Source organism: Ziziphus jujuba, chromosome 7, assembly GCF_031755915.1.
Source record: "Ziziphus jujuba cultivar Dongzao chromosome 7, ASM3175591v1".
Taxonomy (NCBI): domain Eukaryota; kingdom Viridiplantae; phylum Streptophyta; class Magnoliopsida; order Rosales; family Rhamnaceae; genus Ziziphus; species Ziziphus jujuba.
In genome coordinates, this window is record NC_083385.1 from 1,518,396 (window position 1) to 1,539,020 (window position 20,625).

Consider the following 20,625-nt stretch of genomic DNA (forward strand, 5'->3'; position numbering starts at 1 on the left):
ACTATGCAAAACATTATATATATAATAATCTGGCTTCTTGCTTAATGTATTCAAAGTCTTCTTATCGTTCATCGTTCGGCTAGAAAAAAATAATAATAATAATAATTAATCTGCCATATTAAATAAACAATGTCATTAGTTAGTTGACTCACTTACACTTACATGAGAGTAAGTGCGCATGTTGTTAATTAATTAAATATACAATGCACGATCGAGCATGTTCCCATTTCCCAATTACAAATTTGAATTGGTCAGACAGACTGAGTCGGAGACTACATATATGATTTCTATGCATATATAATTGCTACCATGTTCCTCAACATAAACACAAACCAAAAAACTTAAGTCTTGTACAAAACGAGGTAAGGATGAAGATCATGATTTCCCAACCTTCAGTGACCTTGTTGATCTTTTATTTGCTCTTCATCACCTTGTCTAATGCTAATGTGCAAGACTTCTGCGTGGCAGACTACAAGGCTCCTGAAAGCCCAGCAGGCTATTCTTGCAAGGAGCTTGGAAAGGTTACAGTAGATGATTTTGTGTTTTCAGGTCTAGGCGTTGCAGCCAATATCTCCAATCCCTTCAAGGTGGGTATTACCCCTGCATTTTCGTCTCAAGTTCCAGGGCTCAATGGGCTTGGAATTTCACTAGCTCGTGCAGATTTGGCCCCTGGTGGTGTTGTCCCTTTGCATTCCCACCGAGGGGCTTCGGAGGTCTTACTTGTTGCTGAAGGAACAGTCACTGCTGGGTTCGTTTCCTCAAATAATAATATTTACATAACAACTCTTAACAAGGGAGATTTTATTGTTCTCCCTCAAGGGCTATTGCATTTCAGTGTGAATTCGGGTCACTCTAAAGCCCTTGTGTTTGCTAGCTTTAGCAGTGAAAACCCAGGTGTTCAGATTCTGGACAACTCTTTGTTTGGAAACAATTTCCCTACTGAATTAATTTCTGCCACTACTTTTCTTGACCCTGCCGAGATTAAAAAACTCAAGGGTCTTTTTGGTGGTTCTGGTTGATTAGGCCCCTCCTCATACAAATCACAACAATAAGGTTTGCCTCCAGATCTAAAAAATTGTTTCTATTTCTTGTCCATTTGCACAATTAATTATTGTTGTCTTAGTTCCTTTTAAACATTTGGGATTCTTCCGGTCAACGCTCTTGCAACATTAATGTGTAAGCCAGAAACGTTGTCGTTTTTCCTCTGATATGGAAGTCAAGTGGCCTGTTTTAGTTTAAGTTGTAACTACGTATAATATTATGCATTTCTTGTATTTTCTCTATCGGTGTGGATTATAATGTAGTGGATGGTGGTTACACTATTCCTTTGTATACATCATCATCCATCTTTCAATTACTTATGGTAATTCCCCCATTATTTGGGAAAAAAAAGGGTTATCCCCCCATTTATTGCCCCAAAAAAAAAAAATACTAATCAAAAAAAGGAAAGCCCTTCTACCCCAATAATAATAATAATAATAATAATAATAATAAAAGTAATATATATTTGGAATCCCCCTCGAAATCTACAACACGGAGCACAAACTCACGCCGCCTGTTGCACCAGAAATATTTTCTGTCACTTCATAAATGGGCAAACAGAATTTATGTGCCAAATTAAAGCCTTGGTTTCCAGTCATTTTATTTATTATTTATTATTATTATTATTATTTTCTTTTTGGTTTTAGGACATCTAGTGTAATTTTAAAATTTTTAATTTACATGTCAAATAAACTTTTATTTTCCTTTTTCTCTTCTTTTGTATTCCGGTCAACTAAACTTATTTAAAATAAATTAACTACTTGTTAAATTAATATGGATAACAGCTCAAACGCATACACACACACATATATATATATATATGTTTTTTTTTTTGGCGCCTGTGCTATAAAATAAAATAAAAAAAACTTCAATTAAATTAAGGTTCCAAAACTACTTTTCTGGATAACTTGTAAAATAATTTCTGAAAGAGTACAAGCTACATCTATGTTGATTATCACGTTTCTTCAAATGTTGAGTCCATAAAATTTTCACCCAAAAAACAAAAAAACAAAAAAGGATGAAGGATATAATAAATATACATATATATCAGAATTGATTATCCATATATATATACATATATTCATTCTAGACTTTGCAAAATTAATAGCCTAATTTCTTGCTATTAATTAGGTGAGAAAAAATTAATTAATTAAAAAAATTCGCCATGGATTTCATAAATAATAATAAAATTATTTACCGACTAGATGTGTCTTTTTATTTTTTCTTGGTGAAAACAAGCCAAATGTCACTTGAGTACATTTCCTTGTATCACTCTCATGTACAATCAAGCATGTTCCCGACACTTTAACAAAAAGCATGTTAAGAAAATCCTATGTAATGGGTGTACCTTTCAAATGATTTGATGCCAAGTTTTAAAAGCTTGCTATACTTAAGTGTCATAACTTCCATGTATTAGAATGGTACCATTAAAAAAAAAAAATATATATATATATATATATACCATTTGAAGTACGGGAAAAAAAAGAAAAGAAAAGCAAGTGCCCTTAATGATCAGACCGCATCTTTTTTACTTCCTATAAATGATGATTACTATAATATAATTTTACACAATAATTACACACCGACTTGAGCAAATTGCAAATAAATAAAAACATAAAGTGAACACCCACCATCAATAATGAAGCTAGAACCAAACAAAGTGACGGAGTACATCATGATTTCCCCACCTGTGAGCTTCTGGATCTTCCTTTCTTTGCTCACCCCGTTGTGTGATGCGATCGCGCAAGACTTCTGCGTGGCAGACTATATGGCTCCTCAAAGCCTAGCAGGCTATCCTTGTAAGAATCCCAACAAGGTTACAGCAGATGATTTCGTATACTCAGGACTAGGCGTTGAAGGAAATACCTCCAATCCTCTCAAGTTTGGTGTGTCCACTGCGTTTGTATCGGACTTTCCGGCCTTGAATGGGCTTGGGGTTTCCATGGTCCGTACAGATTTGGGACCTGGCGGCGTTATCTCATTGCACAGCCATCCTAGGGCTTCCGAAATTGTACTTGTTGTGGAAGGAACAATTACTTCTGGGTTCATCTCCACGGCCAACGATGTGTATATAAAAACGCAAAAAAAGGGCGATATCATTATTATCCCTCAAGGGCTTTTGCATTTCAGTGTGAATTCAGGTAAATCTCAAGCCCTTTTGTTTGCTAGCTTTAGTAGTGAAAACCCAGGTGTTCAGGTTCTGGACAGGGCTTTGTTCGGGAACAATTGGCCTACTCAATTTATTGCGGCCACTACTTCACTTGATCCTGATGTGATTAAAAAGCTTAAGGTTGTTTTTGGTGGCTCTGGATGATCAAAGTTCCTCCACATTCAGATTATTACAATAAGGACTGCTTCGTCTCCAGATGTGAAGGTCGTTGATTTTCTTTCGTTGTCGTGGTCTACCTAGTGATCTTTGAATGATGTGTAACTATATAGTAAGGAAAACTTGTCGTTCATCCACTGATATATATATGCCAAGGGGTTGTAGCAACTGCTCCATTATGCTTTCTTTTCTTTTTTTCTTCTTTTTTCCTTTTTTTTTTTTTGTATTTAATATTTATGTTTAGAATGGATTTTCTTGTCTCAAATTGTTGCCATTATTGGGTAAATCTAGAATTTGTTTCTCATGTATTCATATTGAATTAAGTCTTAGTGATATGTATCAGGATAAATATTTGCGTTCAAAGAATGAAAAAGTGTCGGGATAAGGGATATATTGTTCTCAACAAAAGAACCGAATGGACTTTAAGGCCCATGAAATGGCCCGTTGGAGATTCAATTGCCCTTCATAACACTGGCTCGGTGATGTGGTACAGACAAGTAAAGGGTTTTTCTCATAAATAACCACCTTACAACTCCATTTTAGAAAAATAGCAAAATTTTTTTTTTTTTTTAAAACTAGCCACCTTGGGACAAAAATACCCTTGATAAAATTGAAAATTACACAAAAACTTTCCTTTCTTTTACACAGCCGTTCGTGGGGGTGGGGTTTATACAAAACTGTTCGTGGGGTTTCTCTAAACTCTTTGCATCTCATCGCCTCTCACTCTCAATTTTTTGTATTTTCTCAGATCTCAAACTAAAATTAGATAAAAATTTTATCTTTTTTCTTATTAGATGAAAATAAGGAAATATGTATTTTTTTTGTTTTTTCTCTTTCTATTTTTTCTTGTAAGTTTTATTAGTTTAGGGTTTTTTAAGCTTTTTATTTGATATGGGTATGCAAGAAATTGATTTATGAGATGTTCTATGTGATTTTAAAGATACTTTAGGTGGCATATGGTTTGAAAATGGGAGAAATTTTGTGTAAAACTGAAAAATCGCGAAAAACAGTAAAAACGGAGGAAATTTGGCGAAAAAAATGAATTTCCGCCAATTTCCTCCAGTTTGTCAGTTTTCGCAAATTTCCGCCAAATTTCCGCCAATTTTCCGCCAGTTTTCCGCCAGTAGGAAAAAGCTATATTTGGCCCGAAAAAAAAAACAGAATCAACTTTTTTAATACAGTTAATATGTTTGTTTAATATTATTCAAAATTTTATATATTTATTGATTTAGTTTAACGTTATTCATTTAATTTTATAGTCAAATGGAAGATGATGACATTGTAATTGCAGTTTTATACAATGGAACATTAGTACAAAATGATAGTGGTGATTGGGAATATCGAAATGGTAAAAATGTAATGGTTTCCGTCGGCAAGAGATGCACAAAATCAGAGTTAGAGGATGAGATTTTCAATTCTATTAAGATAGATCCAAATGAATATTTGCTAAAGCTAAAATGGATATATGGACGATGTGCAGAAAAGTTGGATCCTACAGAAATACGATGTGATAGGGATGTGAAATGCTTTCTTCAAGAAGTGAGGAATGGAGGGATGACAATGATGCGGCCTCCATTGTATGTTGAGGTGATTTCAAAAGTTGAACATGTATGTAGAAATGTTCATCAAACAGCATTTGCTTCGGATAGTGGGAGTAATCTTCATTCTTTTTCTTGTCCTCCAATTGGCGGTCGTCTACCACAAGCTTCCGGTACTGAACCAATTCAGGCTACATCTCAGGAAATTATGGTTCAAGAAACTCAGTTTAGAGATCAAGTTGATGTTCGTGGGGGGGCCTGGACATCATTTAACATTCACGAAGGAGTTGATGTTGGAGGTGACTATGCTGAACGGTTTCCTAACGACGAGGAGTATGAGCAGTTGCATCATATTGATCATGATGAGAATTACAATGCAGCAGGGGATGATGTTGGTCATAATGATGTAGATTTTGATCATGAGTTGCCGGATAATGATAATGATATGCATCCTGAAATGAACAATGAAGGAGTTGATGATGTTAGGGTTCATCGTGCTACAAGTGACCACATATCATCGAGCAACAGAAGTGGTTCTATGGCCATATTTTCGTCAAAGTTCACTGGCTGTGAGAGCATAGTAGTTGGACAATTATTTCGCAACAAACGTGACCTACAGAATAAACTGAGTATCTATTGCATGCGAGAAAATAAAGAGTTCAAGGTGACACGATCAACTACACAACGGTATGAGGTTGTATGCTTGGAAAATACTTGTAAATGGCGACTACGTGCAACCACATTTAAAAATGGAGAAATATTTGTTGTGAGAATTTTTGATAATGTACACAGTTGCTCGTTAGATATCGTGCATCGAGAACACAAGCAACCCAGTAGCCGGGTTATCGGGCAATGTATCAAATCTAAATATGAAGGTATTGCACGTGTTTACAAACCCAAAGAAATTCAACATGATTTTTTGCAGAAATATGGGGTGAATATAAGCTACAACAAAGCATGGAGAGGTAAAGAGTATGCACTTAACAGTGTTAGGGGATCTCCAGAGGAGAATTTTGCTAAGTTACCTGCCTACTGTTTTGAGTTAGTGTCGAAGAACCCTGGGACTGTTACACGTATCAAAACAGACGATAATAACAATTTTGTATATTTCTTTATGGCGATTGGAGCAAGCATTAGGGGATTTAAATCCCACATAAGATTCGTATTGGCTGTTGATGCAACTACATTGAAAGGGAAATACAAAAGGTACATGTATATTGCATCGGGCATGGATGGCAATAAGCAAATATATCCTTTGGCTTTCGGCATTGGAGATGGAGAGAACGAGCAAGCATATACATGGTTTTTCCAAAACCTGAAGGATGCCATCGGAGATTTTCCAGATTTGGTGTTTGTGAGTGATAGACACCCCGCTATTGAAAGGGCATTACGCAAAGTTTTTCCCAATGCATACCATGCGTTGTGCACGTACCATATAAGCAGAAATATTAAAGCAAATGGACATGCGAAAGATGAATCAATAATACAATGTTTCATGCTCGCAGCTAGTGCATATTTGGTTGAAGATTTTGAGTTTTATATGGGGCAAATTGAGGCAAAAAACATTAGGGCTGCCCAGTACATTCGATCATGTGACCCTACAAGGTGGGCACGTTCTCTTTGTCCATGTAGAAGGTACACTATCATGACCACCAATATTGCAGAAAGCTTGAATGGCATTCTGCTAGATGCTAGAGAGATGCCAATAGTAGCATTAATAGAGCACATACGGGATTTACTGCAAAGGTGGTTTTATGAGCGACATACTGCAGGTGCAAAATTGACAAAGCCTGTGACTGACCATATGGAAGAGCAACTTAAACTACGAAATTTGGAGTCCATCGGACTACGTGTGAAAGCCATTAATATGCATGAATTTCTTGTGGAAGGTGAGAGTTTGAGGGGTACAGTTAATCTCCAATCAAAAACATGCTCATGCAAAGTCTTCGATCTTGATCAATATCCTTGTGATCATTGTATTGCCGCTTGCAGAGATCGAAAAATTGCTCCTTATGGCATGTGTTCTCATTACTACATCGCGGATGCATATCGTGCAGCTTATGCTGAGTCCATTTATCCTTTGTTAGATGAAAAACAGTGGCATGTCCCGGATGACGTGGCAAGTCGCATTGTTCTTCCACCAAGATGGACACGTAGGCGAGCCGGTAGACCAAGGATGCAACGCATACCATCCGAAGGTGAAGATGTTATTGGACGTAGATGTAGCCGATGCGGTGGTGTTGGACATTATAGGCAGAGATGTACGAATCTATTGTCTTATGCTTCGAATTAGAAAGTTTTAATTTAGTGTTATGGTTTAATATGTTTTGATAATTATTTCATATCTTTTTTTTTTTTGAATTTAATCCTAAATGAAAAGATGCTTTCTGGAATTGATTTTCAATCTTTAGTTTACATATCATTTTATGAAATGTCCAAATGATTTTGAAAATAAAAACAAACATATATCAATTTTATTTTTATTTAAAATGGTTATTGATTTTAAATGTCACTACATTTTTTGTTAATTCCATCTTCATCTTATATAATATTTGTCTCCACTCCCAATTTTTTTTATCCTACTATTAACTTATATAATCTATTAGAAATTGATTTTCCAAGTGGAGGAAATTAGTTTCTAATAGGAGTAAAAATTATTCAACAATTTCCGCTTGGAGGAAATGTTTTCCAACAGGAGGAAAACTATTTCCGCTTGGAGGAAAATTTTTCCACCTGGCGGAAATTTATCAAGAGGCTTCAATTTTTCTTTATATGGGATTTCCGACTGGAGGAATGTTTTTCCTCCATTTTTCCTCCAGTAGGAAAATTTTTCGGCCTATAGGAAATATTTCCGACAAGCGGAAAATTTTTTAAAATTTGCAATTGAGCTCTTAAGGCGTTTGTGCATAACGGAATTCTAATAAATAAACATGGCACATTTCCTATAAGGTCAATTACTTATCATTACATCAATACCACATTGTTATCTTTGTTAAATAAACATTATAAGCCACCATTATATTTACAATTAAAAGTCAAATATAATAAATAATATGCATCTATAAACATGAAAAAAGGAAAGAAAAAAGCATCACCACGCAGCTCATATGCTAAGTTCTTTGTTGTAAACCTCATATGCATACTTCTTCCTAAAGAACTCCATGTTATCTTGTGTGAATGTCAATGGTAATCTAGCATGTAAGAATTCGATGGTCTTGAGTGTAAATATGCCACAGTCCTCTAACTCTGATTTTGTGCATCTCTTGCCGACGGAAACCATTACATTTTTACCATTTCGATATTCCCAATCACCACTATCATTTTGTACCAATGTTCCATTGTATAAAACCGCAATTACAATGTCATCATCTTCCATTTGACTACAAAATTAAATGAATAACGTTAAACTAAATCAATAAATATATAAAATTTTGAATAATATTAAACAAACATATTAACTGTATTAAAAAAGTTGATTCTGTTTTTTTTTTCGGGCCAAATATAGCTTTTTCCTACTGGCGGAAAATTGGCGGAAAACTGGCGGAAAACTGATGGAAAACTGGCGGAAAAATGGCGGAAAACTGGCGGAAAATTGGCGGAAAATTGGCGGAAAACTGGCGGAAAATTGGCGGAAATTTGCGAAAACTGACAAACTGGAGGAAATTGGCGGAAATTCATCTTTTTCGCCAAATTTCCTCCGTTTTTACTGTTTTTCGTGATTTTTCAGTTTTACACAAAATTTCTCCCATTTTCAAACCATATGCCACCTAAAGTATCTTTAAAATCACATAGAACATCTCATAAATCAATTTCTTGCATACCCATATCAAATAAAAAGCTTAAAAAACCATAAACTAATAAAACTTACAAGAAAAAATAGAAAGAGAAAAAACAAAAAAAATACATATTTCCTTACTTTCATCTAATAAGAAAAAAGATAAAATTTTTACCTGATTTTAGTTTGAGATCTGAGAAAATACAAAAAAATGAGAGTGAGAGGCGATGAGATGCAAAGAGTTTAGAGAAACCCCACGAACAGTTTTGTATAAACCCCACCCCCACGAACGAACGGCTGTGTAGAAGAAAGGAAAGCTTTTGTAGATAAGGGTACTTTAGTCCAAACGGGTAAAATATTGGTTAGTTTTTAAAAAAATAAAAAAATTTGCTATTTTTCTAAAATGCAATTGTAAAATGGCTAGTTATCAAAAAAACCCACAAGTAAATGCCCGATAAGGCCCATATATGAGAAATCTATAAGAAGTCTCATGTTGCGATCGACAAGGTGGTTAAGACCCCGATTCACCAGACAGGATTTCAAATAGTGTCTGGGAAGATACATATATATTTACGAGAACGAAGCGAGACGAAATGAAGGCAGAAAGAGGAAGTTAAATATGATGAAGGTTTTGAATTTAAAATTTTAAAACAAGTTATTATCAATAATAATTACCAAAGTGAGCTGTGCCAAAGAGACATGGTTACGTTGAAATCGACAAAACGTCAAATAGGTTTTATGAGCCAAAGTAACACTTCATTTTCATTTTACATATTAAAAAAATTAAATGAAAATGTTTTTTTGAAGTTACCCATGCAAACAGTACTATCATTATTTGTGTCTACATTTTATATATATATATATATATATATATATATTTCTCTAATTAATGTTTTCTAACTAGCTAGGTAAAATACAGAATTATTTAATTGTGTTACTTTTAAAAAATAAAATTTTGGTATATTTGTTATCAATAATGATAATCATCAGTGTTATTCTAGTTGATATGATAATTACTAATTTACAATATTTAACAATATTTAATTATGTATTGATTTTATTTTTTAAAATTTTAATTTAAAAAAATATCTATTTAAATAACTATTCAAAATATCAAATGATCTTTTTTTTTTAAATAAAAAATTATATAAAATGTGAAGGCTAAAACTACTAGGTAAATTTTGGAAAATGAAGCCAAAACTAATAAATTATATTGTAAAATACTAAAATCAGACGTTAAGTGCAATTATTTAGAAAAAAAAGAAAAAAAAAAAAGAAAGCTATTTGTCATCAATGTGACAGTCAACGTTTAATGTGGCAATTTTTATTTGAAATATTTAATTTTTTATTTTTTATTTTAAGATTTTAAAAATGAATTTTTTTAAAAATTACTATTTGATATTTAAACAATTTGATATATAGATTTATTAGTGATTTTTCGTTCATGATGATAACTAATATTTTTCTATTTATATGTATATATTATTTATATTTATTACAAAATAACTTTGTTTAGAAAATTTTTAAATGAATATGAAAGAAAAAAAATCTTAAGCATACAAAAAGACCACATGTCATTAGATCCCAATGCCAACCAATGGTCAGATCGGTGCCAAATCATTATTTTTGAATTGGAAACTACTTTTAATTGTATTTAAACTATTTTGTCATTCTACTTACATTTCTAAAACATAAAAGGACGTTAACACTAATTACTTACTAATATAACAATTTATAATTTAAGACTGATGATTTGTCACACTTCTAACCTAATTAAGTTGTTTTAAAATTTTAAAACAAGTTATTATCAATAATAATTACCAAAGTGAGCTGTGCTAAAGAGACATGGTTGGTTGATACGTTGAAATGGACAAAACGTCAAATAGGTTTTTGAGCCACAGTAACACTTCATTTTCGTTTTACATATTAAAAAAATTAAATTAAATTTTTGTTTTTTTTTTTTTTTTTGAAGTTACCCATGCAAACAGTACTATCATTATTTGTGTCTACATTTTATATATATATATATATATATATATAATTTTTTTTTCTAATTAATGTTTTCTAACTAGCTAGGTAAAATACAGAATTATTTAATTGTGTTACTTTTAAATGATAAAATTTTAGTATATTTGTCATCAATAATGATAATCATCAGTGGTATTCTAGTTGATATGATAATTACTAATTTATAATATTTAATTATGTATTGATTTTATATCAAATGAGCTTTTTTTAAGTAAAAAATTATATAAAATGTGAAGGCTAAAACTACTAGGTATATTTAGGAAAATGAAGCCAAAACTAATAATTTATATTGTAAAATACTAAAATCAGCGTTAAGTGCTATTATTTAAGAGAAGGGGGGGGGGGGGGGGGGGGGAAGAGAAAGCTTTTTGTCATCAATGTGACAGTCAACGTTTTATGTGGCAATTTTTATTTGAAATATTTAAATTTTTTATTTTTTATTTTAAAATTTTAAAAATAAATTTTTTAATTATCACTGTTTAAATTACTATTCGATATATAAATTCATTAGTGATCTTTCATTCATGATGATAAATAATAATTTTCTATTTATATATATAGTATTTTTCTATTTATATATATATATATATATATTATTTATATTTATTACAAAATAATTTTATTTAGAAGTTTTTAAAATGAATATGAAAGAAAAAAAATCCTAAGCATACGGAAGGACCACATGTCCTTGGATCCCAATGCCAACCAATGGTCAGATCGGTGCCAAATCATTATTTTTGAATTGGAAACTACTTTTAATTGTATTTAAACTATTTTGTCATTTTACTTATATTTCTAAATCATAAAAGGACGTTAACACCAATTACTTACTAATATAACAATTTATAATTTTATACTGATGATTTGTCACACTTCTAACCTAATTAAGTTGTTGTTGTTGTTTTTTTTTTTTTTTTTTCGTTTCTAGAAAAATGGAGATCACTTTCACAAAAGAAAAGGAAAAATGGAGGTGTAGGATACTTATCCATCTCCTTCCTATATAAATGTTGCGTTTTCTTTAATCCTACACATACGAAAAAAACAGCAACCTCACCATGTAGAACATTGTAGAACAAAACAAAGGTGATGAAGACCATGATTTCCTCTATAATAACCTTGTTAGGTACTCTTTCTTTGTTAATCTGCTTGTGCCATGCTACGGTACTGAAAGACTTCTGTGTGGCAGACTACAAAGCTCCTCAACATGCAGGAGGGTATTCATGTAAGGACCCTGAGAACGTAAAAGCTGATGATTTTGTATTCTCAGGCCTAGCCACTGCAGGCAATACCTCTAATCTTTTCAAAGGTGCATTCACCAGTGCATTCTCAAATGAATTTCCTGGGGTGAATGGGCTTGGGGTTTCGCTGTCGCGTGGTGATTTTGCCCCAGGCGGCGTTATCGCAATGCACAGCCACCCTGGGGTTACAGAACTCATACTTGTTGCAAAAGGAACACTCACTGCAGGCTTCATCACCTCAGTCACCTCAGCCAACAAGGTTTATGTCAAAACTCTGAAGGAGGGTGATGTTATCGCTATCCCTCAAGGCCTTCTTCATTTCGGTGTCAATACCGGTTCCTCTGATGCCCTTGTCTATGCTGCATTTAGTGATGAAAATCCAGCCATCCAGGTTCTGGATCTCGCTTTGTTCGGAAACAATTTGGCTACCGATTTAATTTCTGATACTACTTTTCTTGACCCTGAAGTCATTAAAAAGCTCAAGGGTGTTTTTGGTGGCTCTGGCTGATTAAGCTCCTTCACATAGAGATTGCAATAATTATTATAATGTCAAGCATATTAGCATAAAATTGGATTTTTCTTATCTTGCTCTACGAAACATGTATAAACCGGTCCGCTGATATAAATGTCAGAGTGGCTACTGCAATATATTATGTATGCAATATAAAAGCAAGCTCTTGACGTTAATTGTGTTTCACCAGCTCTAATTGTTTCCTTATTGGGCAAATCCAATTTTAGTTCTCTCTACCTTGGTTATTTTTCTTATGTTTGAAAAATGTGGCGGCTAAAAGTTTCAGGGCGACAAAGAATGAAAAGAAGCCAAACTTGGTGTACAAGTTGGTTAGCACTCAAAAAAGAATAATTGAAAATCAAGTCGCAGTGGTAGTTGTTGTCGTTTGGCACTTAACTGGAAATGGCGAATCTCTGTCCTGTCCAATTCTTTGAATTTCTAATTTTGTTCTTTGAGGTTGGAAGTATAATCGCTCCCTCTGGCGTACAAATTATGACTAGGCTAAAACTAGTATGCAATTAAGGGAAAAAAATATATGAAAAAGAAGCCAAAAGGCCCAAAACTTGTATTTATACGCCTACCCAGCAAATGCAAGCCAATGGTTCGATGTGTGCCAAATCAACATTTTTTAAATTAAGTAGAAACTATTTTATTAGCATTTAATCTTTTTTCCCTTAAGGGAATTTAGCATTTAAATTTGAGGAGGGAAATTAGAGCATCAGCTCTTGAATCCAGGATCTGGAATTCCTCATTCACATACTTTTTCTTTTTTTCTTTTAATGTTATTTAGAAATAACTAATAAAAATATAAAATATTGTAATCGTGCGCTCTAGTGATAAAACACCTTTAAGTTTTGGGTTTAATCAGGATTACGTGAAATCCTCTCTCTCCTTCAAATAGAAATATTGTAATCTTTCACAAAAAGAAAAACTATGGAAAATATAAAAATTATGGATACTTTTTCCTTAAATATAATCAATTAGCCATTCTATTCTATTTAAGGTAATTAAATTTTAATATTTTACGTTTTTTTCTCTAAAACATTAAAGGACCTTAATACTAGCTAATTAATGACTAATTTAACATTTCTTCAAATTTATAATCCTGATTTGTCACGCATCTAATTTAACCAAATTTTGATTTTTTATCCATTTCTAGGAAAGTAGAGGTTGAGGATCCTTGTCCATCACCTTCCTATATAATCACTTCACATTCTTTTTTCTTACACATACAAAACGAAGAAAAAGTGAAAAAAGAAAAAAAAAACCATTGTAAAACCAAACAAAAGGTGATCGATGAAGATCATGACTATTTCCTCTGTAACGTTGTTCACCATTTGTTTGCTCATCTCCTTTTGTGATGCTAAGGTACTGAAAGACTTCTGCGTGGCAGATTACACAGCTCCACAGCACGCAGGAGGTTATTCATGTAAAAGCCCAGAAAAGGTTACAGTAGATGATTTCGTGTACTCAGGCCTAGCCACCCCAGGCAATACTTCCAATCTCATCAAGGCTTCATTTCCGAACGCATTCTCGTATCAATTTCCGGGGGTGAATGGGCTTGGAGTAACACTTTCTCGTGGAGATTTGGCCCCTGGAGGTATAATCCCAGTGCACAGCCACCCTGGTGTCACAGAAATCATACTTGTTGTAAAAGGATCAATCACTGCAGGGTTTGTATCCACAGCCAACAATGTGTATATTAAAACTCTCGAGGAAGGTGATATTTTTGCTGTCCCTCAAGGCCTTATTCATTTCGGCGTGAATACTGGTCCCTCTCAAGCCCTTGTGTTTGCTAGCTTCAGTGATGAAAATCCAGGTGTCCAGGTTACGGATCTCGCTTTGTTCGGAAACAATTTCCCTACTGATTTAGTTTCTAAGACTACTTTTCTTGACCCTGCCGTCATTAAAAAACTCAAGGCTGTTTTCGGTGGCTCTGGCTAATTATATTATGCTCTCTCCTCCACATACAGATTTTACAATAAGATTTAGAGATTAGTGTTGTTTTCTTTCTTTTATTTTTGTTCCTTTTCATTAATTATTATATATAAAAAGAATGTTGATCAAGCTTATTGGATTTTTCTAGTCAGTGCTCTCGGAAACATGTATAAGCTTATGGATCCTCTGGTACAAATGTAAAAGGGCCTTGGCAACTGCAATATGTTACGCATATTATTTTAATAAATAGCAGTGTGGTTTTTGTCGGCTCATAATCTCCTTAATTACTTTGATAAATGTTTTTCCATTTTTTTGGCTCTAATTTGTCTCTTAGTTCGGCAAGTTATGTGCTCTAGTATCAATAAATCTCAGCCACTTTGTTTGGAAATAATTTCCATCCTACTGAGTTAATTTCTGCCACTAGTTTTCTTGACCCTGCCATGATTAAAAGGCTAATTGGTCCTTTTGGTGGCTCCGCCTAGTTAAGCTCCTCCACAAAGCTATTAGAAAATGGACCGCCTTGTTTCTTTGTCTTTTTCGTGGTTGAGAAAACTTAAAACCCTTGAGCATATGGGGGATTCGTCTAGCTAGTGATCAACGTTGTCCTTCGTCCACTCACATATATGCCAAGTGGCTGTACCGACAATACCGCATTATGCTTTTTAACGTGGCTGGCGGCTAAAAACTAGTGGGTATTTTTAGTGGGAAAAAGGATGAAGCACCTAAAGGTACTGTTGTACTCGTTAATAAACTACAGCACAAAAAGAAATAAAAATCAATACTAATTAATCTGTTAAAATGTTCAATTTGTATTTAATTATTATTATTATAAATTGAAAATTGGGATTTTAGAACCAGACATGCCATTTTGCTTTTTGGCTGTCTCAACGAGATTTGTAATTAAATAGTCATATTGGATTTGGTAAGTAATTGCCTTAGAAACTCCTTAAATAAAATTTTGTCCTTTCCATGTATATCTTTCTCTAATTACGTTATGAAGTCTACGATTTCAAGCATATATTATCTAATAATTTCTGCAATATTCATATTGGATTTTGTAAGTATAATTGCCTTAAAAACTAAAATAAAATTTTGTCCATTCCATATCTTTCTCTAATTATGTTGATAGAAGTCTAAGATTTCAAGCATATAATATCTAATACTTTTATGGGAAAATACGTAAAAGAAGCCCTAAATACTATTAATATGCTAATCCCGGCCCAAAATTGAAAATAATTTTGCATTGGATACTATTGTTCGTTTTTTTCTTTTTTCGACGTCACATTCCTCTTTATCATTAAGATTAATTATCTGAACTCGTGATCTCACATATGAAGTGTAGACATTGTCTCTTTCAAGAAGTTCTTGAATGTGTTGTGCAGAGACACAAATTAAAAAGTTGTTCTACAATGTGGCAAAATCATAACAATAATTATTTTAACCATACAAAAAGACCAAAAATGTCATTAGATACCAATGTAAACAGTAATTTTTTATTTTATCATTTTCTTTTTTCCAAACATAAAACCTTGAGAAATTATTTGGTAGCTATAGGCTTGTCCAATTAAAAATTGTCATTTTATTAAACATTTAACACATCATCTATGTACATCTATATACAATCAATTCAAATTGGTAATTTTTTGCCAACAAATCAATTTGCTTATTTCTAGCATTGTACATATTCAATTTCCTAATTATAAAAAAAAAAAAATCAATTTCCTTATAAGAAATACTCTTGTTTTAGTTTAAACATTTTTTAAAGACAATTACATTAAAAACAAAAAGATGTCAAAAAAATGTTTAAAAAAAAAACATATAAATATATATTAGAGAATTTATATTGCATAACAGAATCTAGTATGCGTATGTATTTTATATAATACTCGCTTATGCAAAATCATATTATATAGATATAGGTAGTATATGTCATACAAAAGGTTCAAGAATCACTAAAAATATATATGTATATATATAAATATTTTGCACACGCAATATATAATTTTATATGCTTTTTCTTTTATTTATTTATTTTTTTTTTTGTTTCTTTATTGAATGTTTAAGTTTGCTTTTGGACAACAACATGTTTAAGTCAAAATAAAAGTATTCTTTCTAACAAAAATTTGTTTGGGTGAAATTCAATATGTCAATAAGTTAATAAAAAGCAAATCGATTTTACCAATTTTAGATTGATTATTCAAGATGTGTTAATTGGATGTAATGTGTGTGGATCACATATCATGTTGGAATTGGAAACTATTTTAATAGCATTTAAACTTTTTTGCAATTTCACTTTTTTATTTCCAAAGCATAAATGGAAGTTAAAAATGACTAAGTAGTAATATAATATTTTCCAATTTAATAATGCAGATTTGTTAGCGTCTAATTTAATCAAATTGTGATTTTTTCCATTTCTACAAAAAAATGGAGAAGTATATATAAAGCTGCGTTTGTTGCAAATGCAAAAACAACAATCCCACTGTAGTAGACAGAACAAAGGTGATGAACACCATGATTTTCTGTATAACCTTGTTCAGTACTCTTTCTTTGCTAATCTCCCTGTGCCATGCTTCTGTACTGAAAGACTTCTGCGTGGCAGACTACAAAGCTCCTCAACTTGCAGGAGGGTATTCATGTAAAAACCCTCAAGATGTTACAGCAGATGAGTTTGTGTTCTCAGGCCTGGCCACTGCAGGCAATACCTCCGAAAATGTCTTCAACGTTTCATTCATCGGTGCATTTTCAAATAAATTTCCGGGTGTAAATGGGCTGGGATTGCTCTCGCTTGCGGATATCTGGCCCCTGGCGGTGTTATAGGCTTGCACAGCCACCCTGGGGTTACAGAACTCGTAATTGTTGCACAAGGAACACTCACTGCAGGCTTCATCACCACAGCCAACAATGTGTACATCAAAACCCTCAAGGAAGGTGATATCATTGCTTTCCCTCAAGGCTTACTTCATTTCGGTGTTAACACTGGTTCCTCTAAAGAAGCCCTTGTGTTTGCTGCTTTAGTGATGAAAACCCAGGTACCCAGATTTTGGATTACGCTTTGTTCGGAAACAATTTCCCCACTGATTTAATTTCTAAGACTACTTTTCTTGATCCTGATGTGATCAAAAAGCTAAAAGGTGTTTTTGGTGGCTCTGGCTGATTAAGCTCCTCCACTACATTTAGAGAGATTGCAAGAAGGACCGACTCTGCAATAAGGACCGACTCCAGATATAGGGATTATTGTTATAATTTCTTTTCTTTCTATTCATCTTTTAGTATTATTGGATTAACGTCACAAATATTGGATTTTTCCAAGTACAATTGCGTAAGCCAGTCCACTGGCATAAATTTCTAGGCTACTGTGGCAACTGCAATAAATCATGCAAATGGACTTTTTTTTTCTTTTGCCTCAATCTCCATATGTTAATTGTCTTTTCTTGTTTATCTTGTTCTAATTGCTTCCTAAGTGGGCAAAATTCAGAAGCAATTCCTTTGTTATTTTCCTCACGCGTTCACTTATCATGTGGAGGCTAAAAGGAGTGACGTGACGACTTTTGGTGAAAAAGAATCACAACCCAAAAAATTAAAATTGAAAATCTAAGTTGCATTGCATCGGCCAGTGGATACTTCTCCTTTTCTTCATTTATTTAGTTTTTGTCTTCTTTTTTTTTCTTTTTCTGGGGTAAATCTCCTCTTCTAATCAGTTGAATAAAGGTAAGTTGGTTATATTTGTCATTGGTTAGTAATGACGAATTCTCCATCCTGTGGAGAATTAGAATCTCTTATTACCGTCAAATATAGATTTCTCTTTCTTATCATATTATCCTTTTTACTAAAAATTATTAAGTTTTTAACTTCTCACTTCATATAGTGCCGTTTGTATACACGAGATCCCAAAAATTAACTTAGGGTGTGACTTTTTTTTCTTTTTACTTTTTTTTTTAACTATCGACCTCCACTATTAAAAGCCTGGATCCGCCCCTGTTAATAGTTGTATATAGCCTTTTAAACAATGTATGAGGAGCTCAATGAAAGAGAGCTACTAGGAAGTTTGATTCATAGCAACCTAGCACTAGCAGGACGAAGCATTGCAATTTTAAAATGTTGTAGATCAAGAAATGACCAAAGAAAAGATCCACGGATTCCAATGGAACAAAAACATATAAACAAGTCCAAGAAACAATCAAACTACGATCCCTTTTGGAGACAGCTAGTCAAGTAGAACTAGAAGGGAAGGACTTTTCTTTTCGTTTTCTTTTGAACAGGGAATCCAATCAATTGCCTCAATTATTGGCTAAACTTTTGAAAATAATTATTATCCGCACAATAATTCATGGCTAAAAATCAAAGAGACGACTTGACAGGAGAGTTTTAACAAGTCTTGTTAATTATTTTATCTCTCTTCTTATCATTTGGTCATGGTCTAAATTGTCATTTAGCATTTTGGACGCTCCTCGATTCTCATGGACTATATATACTCGTCCACAATTCTCATGGACTATATACTAGCTGTGTTGTTTATGTACAGTACCATAAATTCAAGGTTCCAATATCTTCTACATTTCTAATTAACATAACTTACATAACTTAAATATATTTTTTTAAGTTTTTTTTTTCTTTTGGGGGGGGGGGGGGGGGGGGGGCAATGAATAATAATTGATTTGCTTGAATTTATTTTATTTTATTTTTAATAATCAGACAATAACATCAAACTGGAATCTTCCCTTCCCCTTTTGTTTCTCAGACGTCCCCCAAGAATACAGTTAAAATTGATCAAATACTGATGTATATTTGATCCACCCACTAAATATAGTTTCGCATTTATTTTTTATTTTGGTTCTACGCTTGATAAAAAAAAACTTATGGAATTAATAGTTTTTTTTATTTAAGAAAAAAAAACAATATGGAATTAATAGATGCAAATCTGTCGAATCCAAGTGGAAAATTCCGTCTTAATTGCAAAGAAAAGTTAGTGGGCCAACCAGTCCAATCCAACCCAAGTTGTATTGGGCCTCTCCCAAACCCTTTTTTAGCTTAATATATATATATATATATATATATAAATATATATTTACTTAATTAAAAAAAAAAAAAAAAAGAAGTGATAACACTGGAAGGCTTTTTCACAAATTGAGATTTGGGTGTAGAAGGATCGAATTGTATCTGAGGAACAGGAACATGCTTAGATACGAGTGAAAAATGAAAGGCGGTATGCAGTACAACTGACGCCATCACTCGTGCTCTCACGTAGACTCTCATTCGGCTCAAATTTGGTTATACAAAGTGAAAAATGACTGAATATCCAATGAACACAAAAGGAAATTGAAACCCAAAACCCAATTTGATAAGTGTTTAAATTTTAGCTTTTTATTTTTTATTTTATTATTTTTTTTTTTTTCTGGATTTGAAATTAATGGGTTCTTTGCAAGTGGTGATTGCAGCCACTACTCCCCTTAAAATTGGTTAGGCTTTTGGAGGTATTTGAAGATGGATTCGTCATAACTGGGGATGGGCTGTTGAGTTTGGCGGGTGGATTGAAAAGTTTGGTGCTCTTTGTTAAAGGAAGACCAAGTGCAAAAAAGTGCAAATCAATATGAAGTTAAGGATGATAATGAGATTTAATTTTCGTTTACAGTTGTTTATTTGCTTATCTTTAATTTTTAAGATAATCTTTGTTGGAAACAATAAAATATTATCCATACGAATTCCGAACATTGTAATGCAAATTTTCTCTATTTATAACATTTACAATGTATATGATACCAATAATATGAGAGTTTCTTTGTTATTGGGTTTGTCATTTTCTTTGTCTTTTCAAAATCTTTCTAAAGAATTCTTTATCCATTTTATGATTTTTATTTTAAAATAGTACGTTTTTAAAAGTATGCTTTAATCATTTTTTATATTAAAATTTTAAAATAAAAAATGAATTTGACTACCAAATATAAAAAGTCAAATCTACCATTTTATGTTAAATATTATTTTAATTTAATGTTGAATAAATTTTCACCACTATCACATTTAAATTATTAATTTTATTGCTTTTATATATTGAAACATCTTTTAATTATTAATAATAGAGAGGAATTTAAGTTAAAAAAAGGGGAATTAACATAGCAATATATGTTTATAAAAACAACATAATATAGAGAGCATTGTTGGAATATATTGTAAAATTTTAGATTAATTGCATATTAGTATTTTTAAATTTTAGGATTGTGAAATTGAATCTTGAA

General features: G+C 32.6%; 4 protein-coding genes, 1 long non-coding RNA gene and 1 pseudogene across 5 annotated transcripts; 5 read left to right on the forward strand and 1 right to left on the reverse strand.

The window, feature by feature from the left end:
* The first annotated feature begins 341 nt into the window (after positions 1 to 341).
* Positions 342 to 1,275, forward strand: LOC107423903 (auxin-binding protein ABP19a-like). Its single transcript, XM_060819203.1, has one exon. It carries the CDS (start codon positions 369 to 371, stop codon positions 1,017 to 1,019), a length of 651 nt encoding a protein of 216 aa, XP_060675186.1. The 5' UTR covers positions 342 to 368; the 3' UTR covers positions 1,020 to 1,275.
* Positions 1,276 to 2,621: 1,346 nt separating this feature from the next.
* Positions 2,622 to 3,558, forward strand: LOC107423890 (germin-like protein). The gene has a single exon (XM_016033541.4). It carries the CDS (start codon positions 2,681 to 2,683, stop codon positions 3,353 to 3,355), a length of 675 nt encoding a protein of 224 aa, XP_015889027.3. The 5' UTR covers positions 2,622 to 2,680; the 3' UTR covers positions 3,356 to 3,558.
* Positions 3,559 to 7,947: 4,389 nt separating this feature from the next.
* LOC132804538 (uncharacterized) lies at positions 7,948 to 9,117 on the reverse strand. The gene is made up of 2 exons (XR_009639731.1): positions 8,856 to 9,117; positions 7,948 to 8,285 (listed from the first exon to the last, which is right to left on the reverse strand). It is a non-coding gene; the product is annotated as an uncharacterized LOC132804538 (long non-coding RNA).
* A 2,634-nt stretch (positions 9,118 to 11,751) lies between these two features.
* On the forward strand, positions 11,752 to 12,726 carry LOC107423902 (germin-like protein). Its single transcript, XM_016033554.4, has one exon. The coding sequence runs from the start codon at positions 11,795 to 11,797 to the stop codon at positions 12,452 to 12,454; it is 660 nt and encodes a 219-aa protein (XP_015889040.1). The 5' UTR covers positions 11,752 to 11,794; the 3' UTR covers positions 12,455 to 12,726.
* Positions 12,727 to 13,671: 945 nt separating this feature from the next.
* On the forward strand, positions 13,672 to 14,786 carry LOC107423901 (germin-like protein). The gene has a single exon (XM_016033553.4). It carries the CDS (start codon positions 13,754 to 13,756, stop codon positions 14,399 to 14,401), a length of 648 nt encoding a protein of 215 aa, XP_015889039.3. The 5' UTR covers positions 13,672 to 13,753; the 3' UTR covers positions 14,402 to 14,786.
* A 1,987-nt stretch (positions 14,787 to 16,773) lies between these two features.
* LOC132804553 (auxin-binding protein ABP19a-like) lies at positions 16,774 to 17,795 on the forward strand (annotated as a pseudogene).
* Positions 17,796 to 20,625: the final 2,830 nt, after the last annotated feature.

What these genes read in the sequence shown, in the direction of transcription:
- LOC107423902 (XM_016033554.4), top strand. Translation starts at nt 11,795, where the DNA reads ATGAAGACCATGATTTCCTCTATAATAACCTTGTTAGGTACTCTTTCT.
- LOC107423903 (XM_060819203.1), top strand. Translation starts at nt 369, where the DNA reads ATGAAGATCATGATTTCCCAACCTTCAGTGACCTTGTTGATCTTTTAT.
- LOC107423901 (XM_016033553.4), top strand. Translation starts at nt 13,754, where the DNA reads ATGAAGATCATGACTATTTCCTCTGTAACGTTGTTCACCATTTGTTTG.
- LOC107423890 (XM_016033541.4), top strand. Translation starts at nt 2,681, where the DNA reads ATGAAGCTAGAACCAAACAAAGTGACGGAGTACATCATGATTTCCCCA.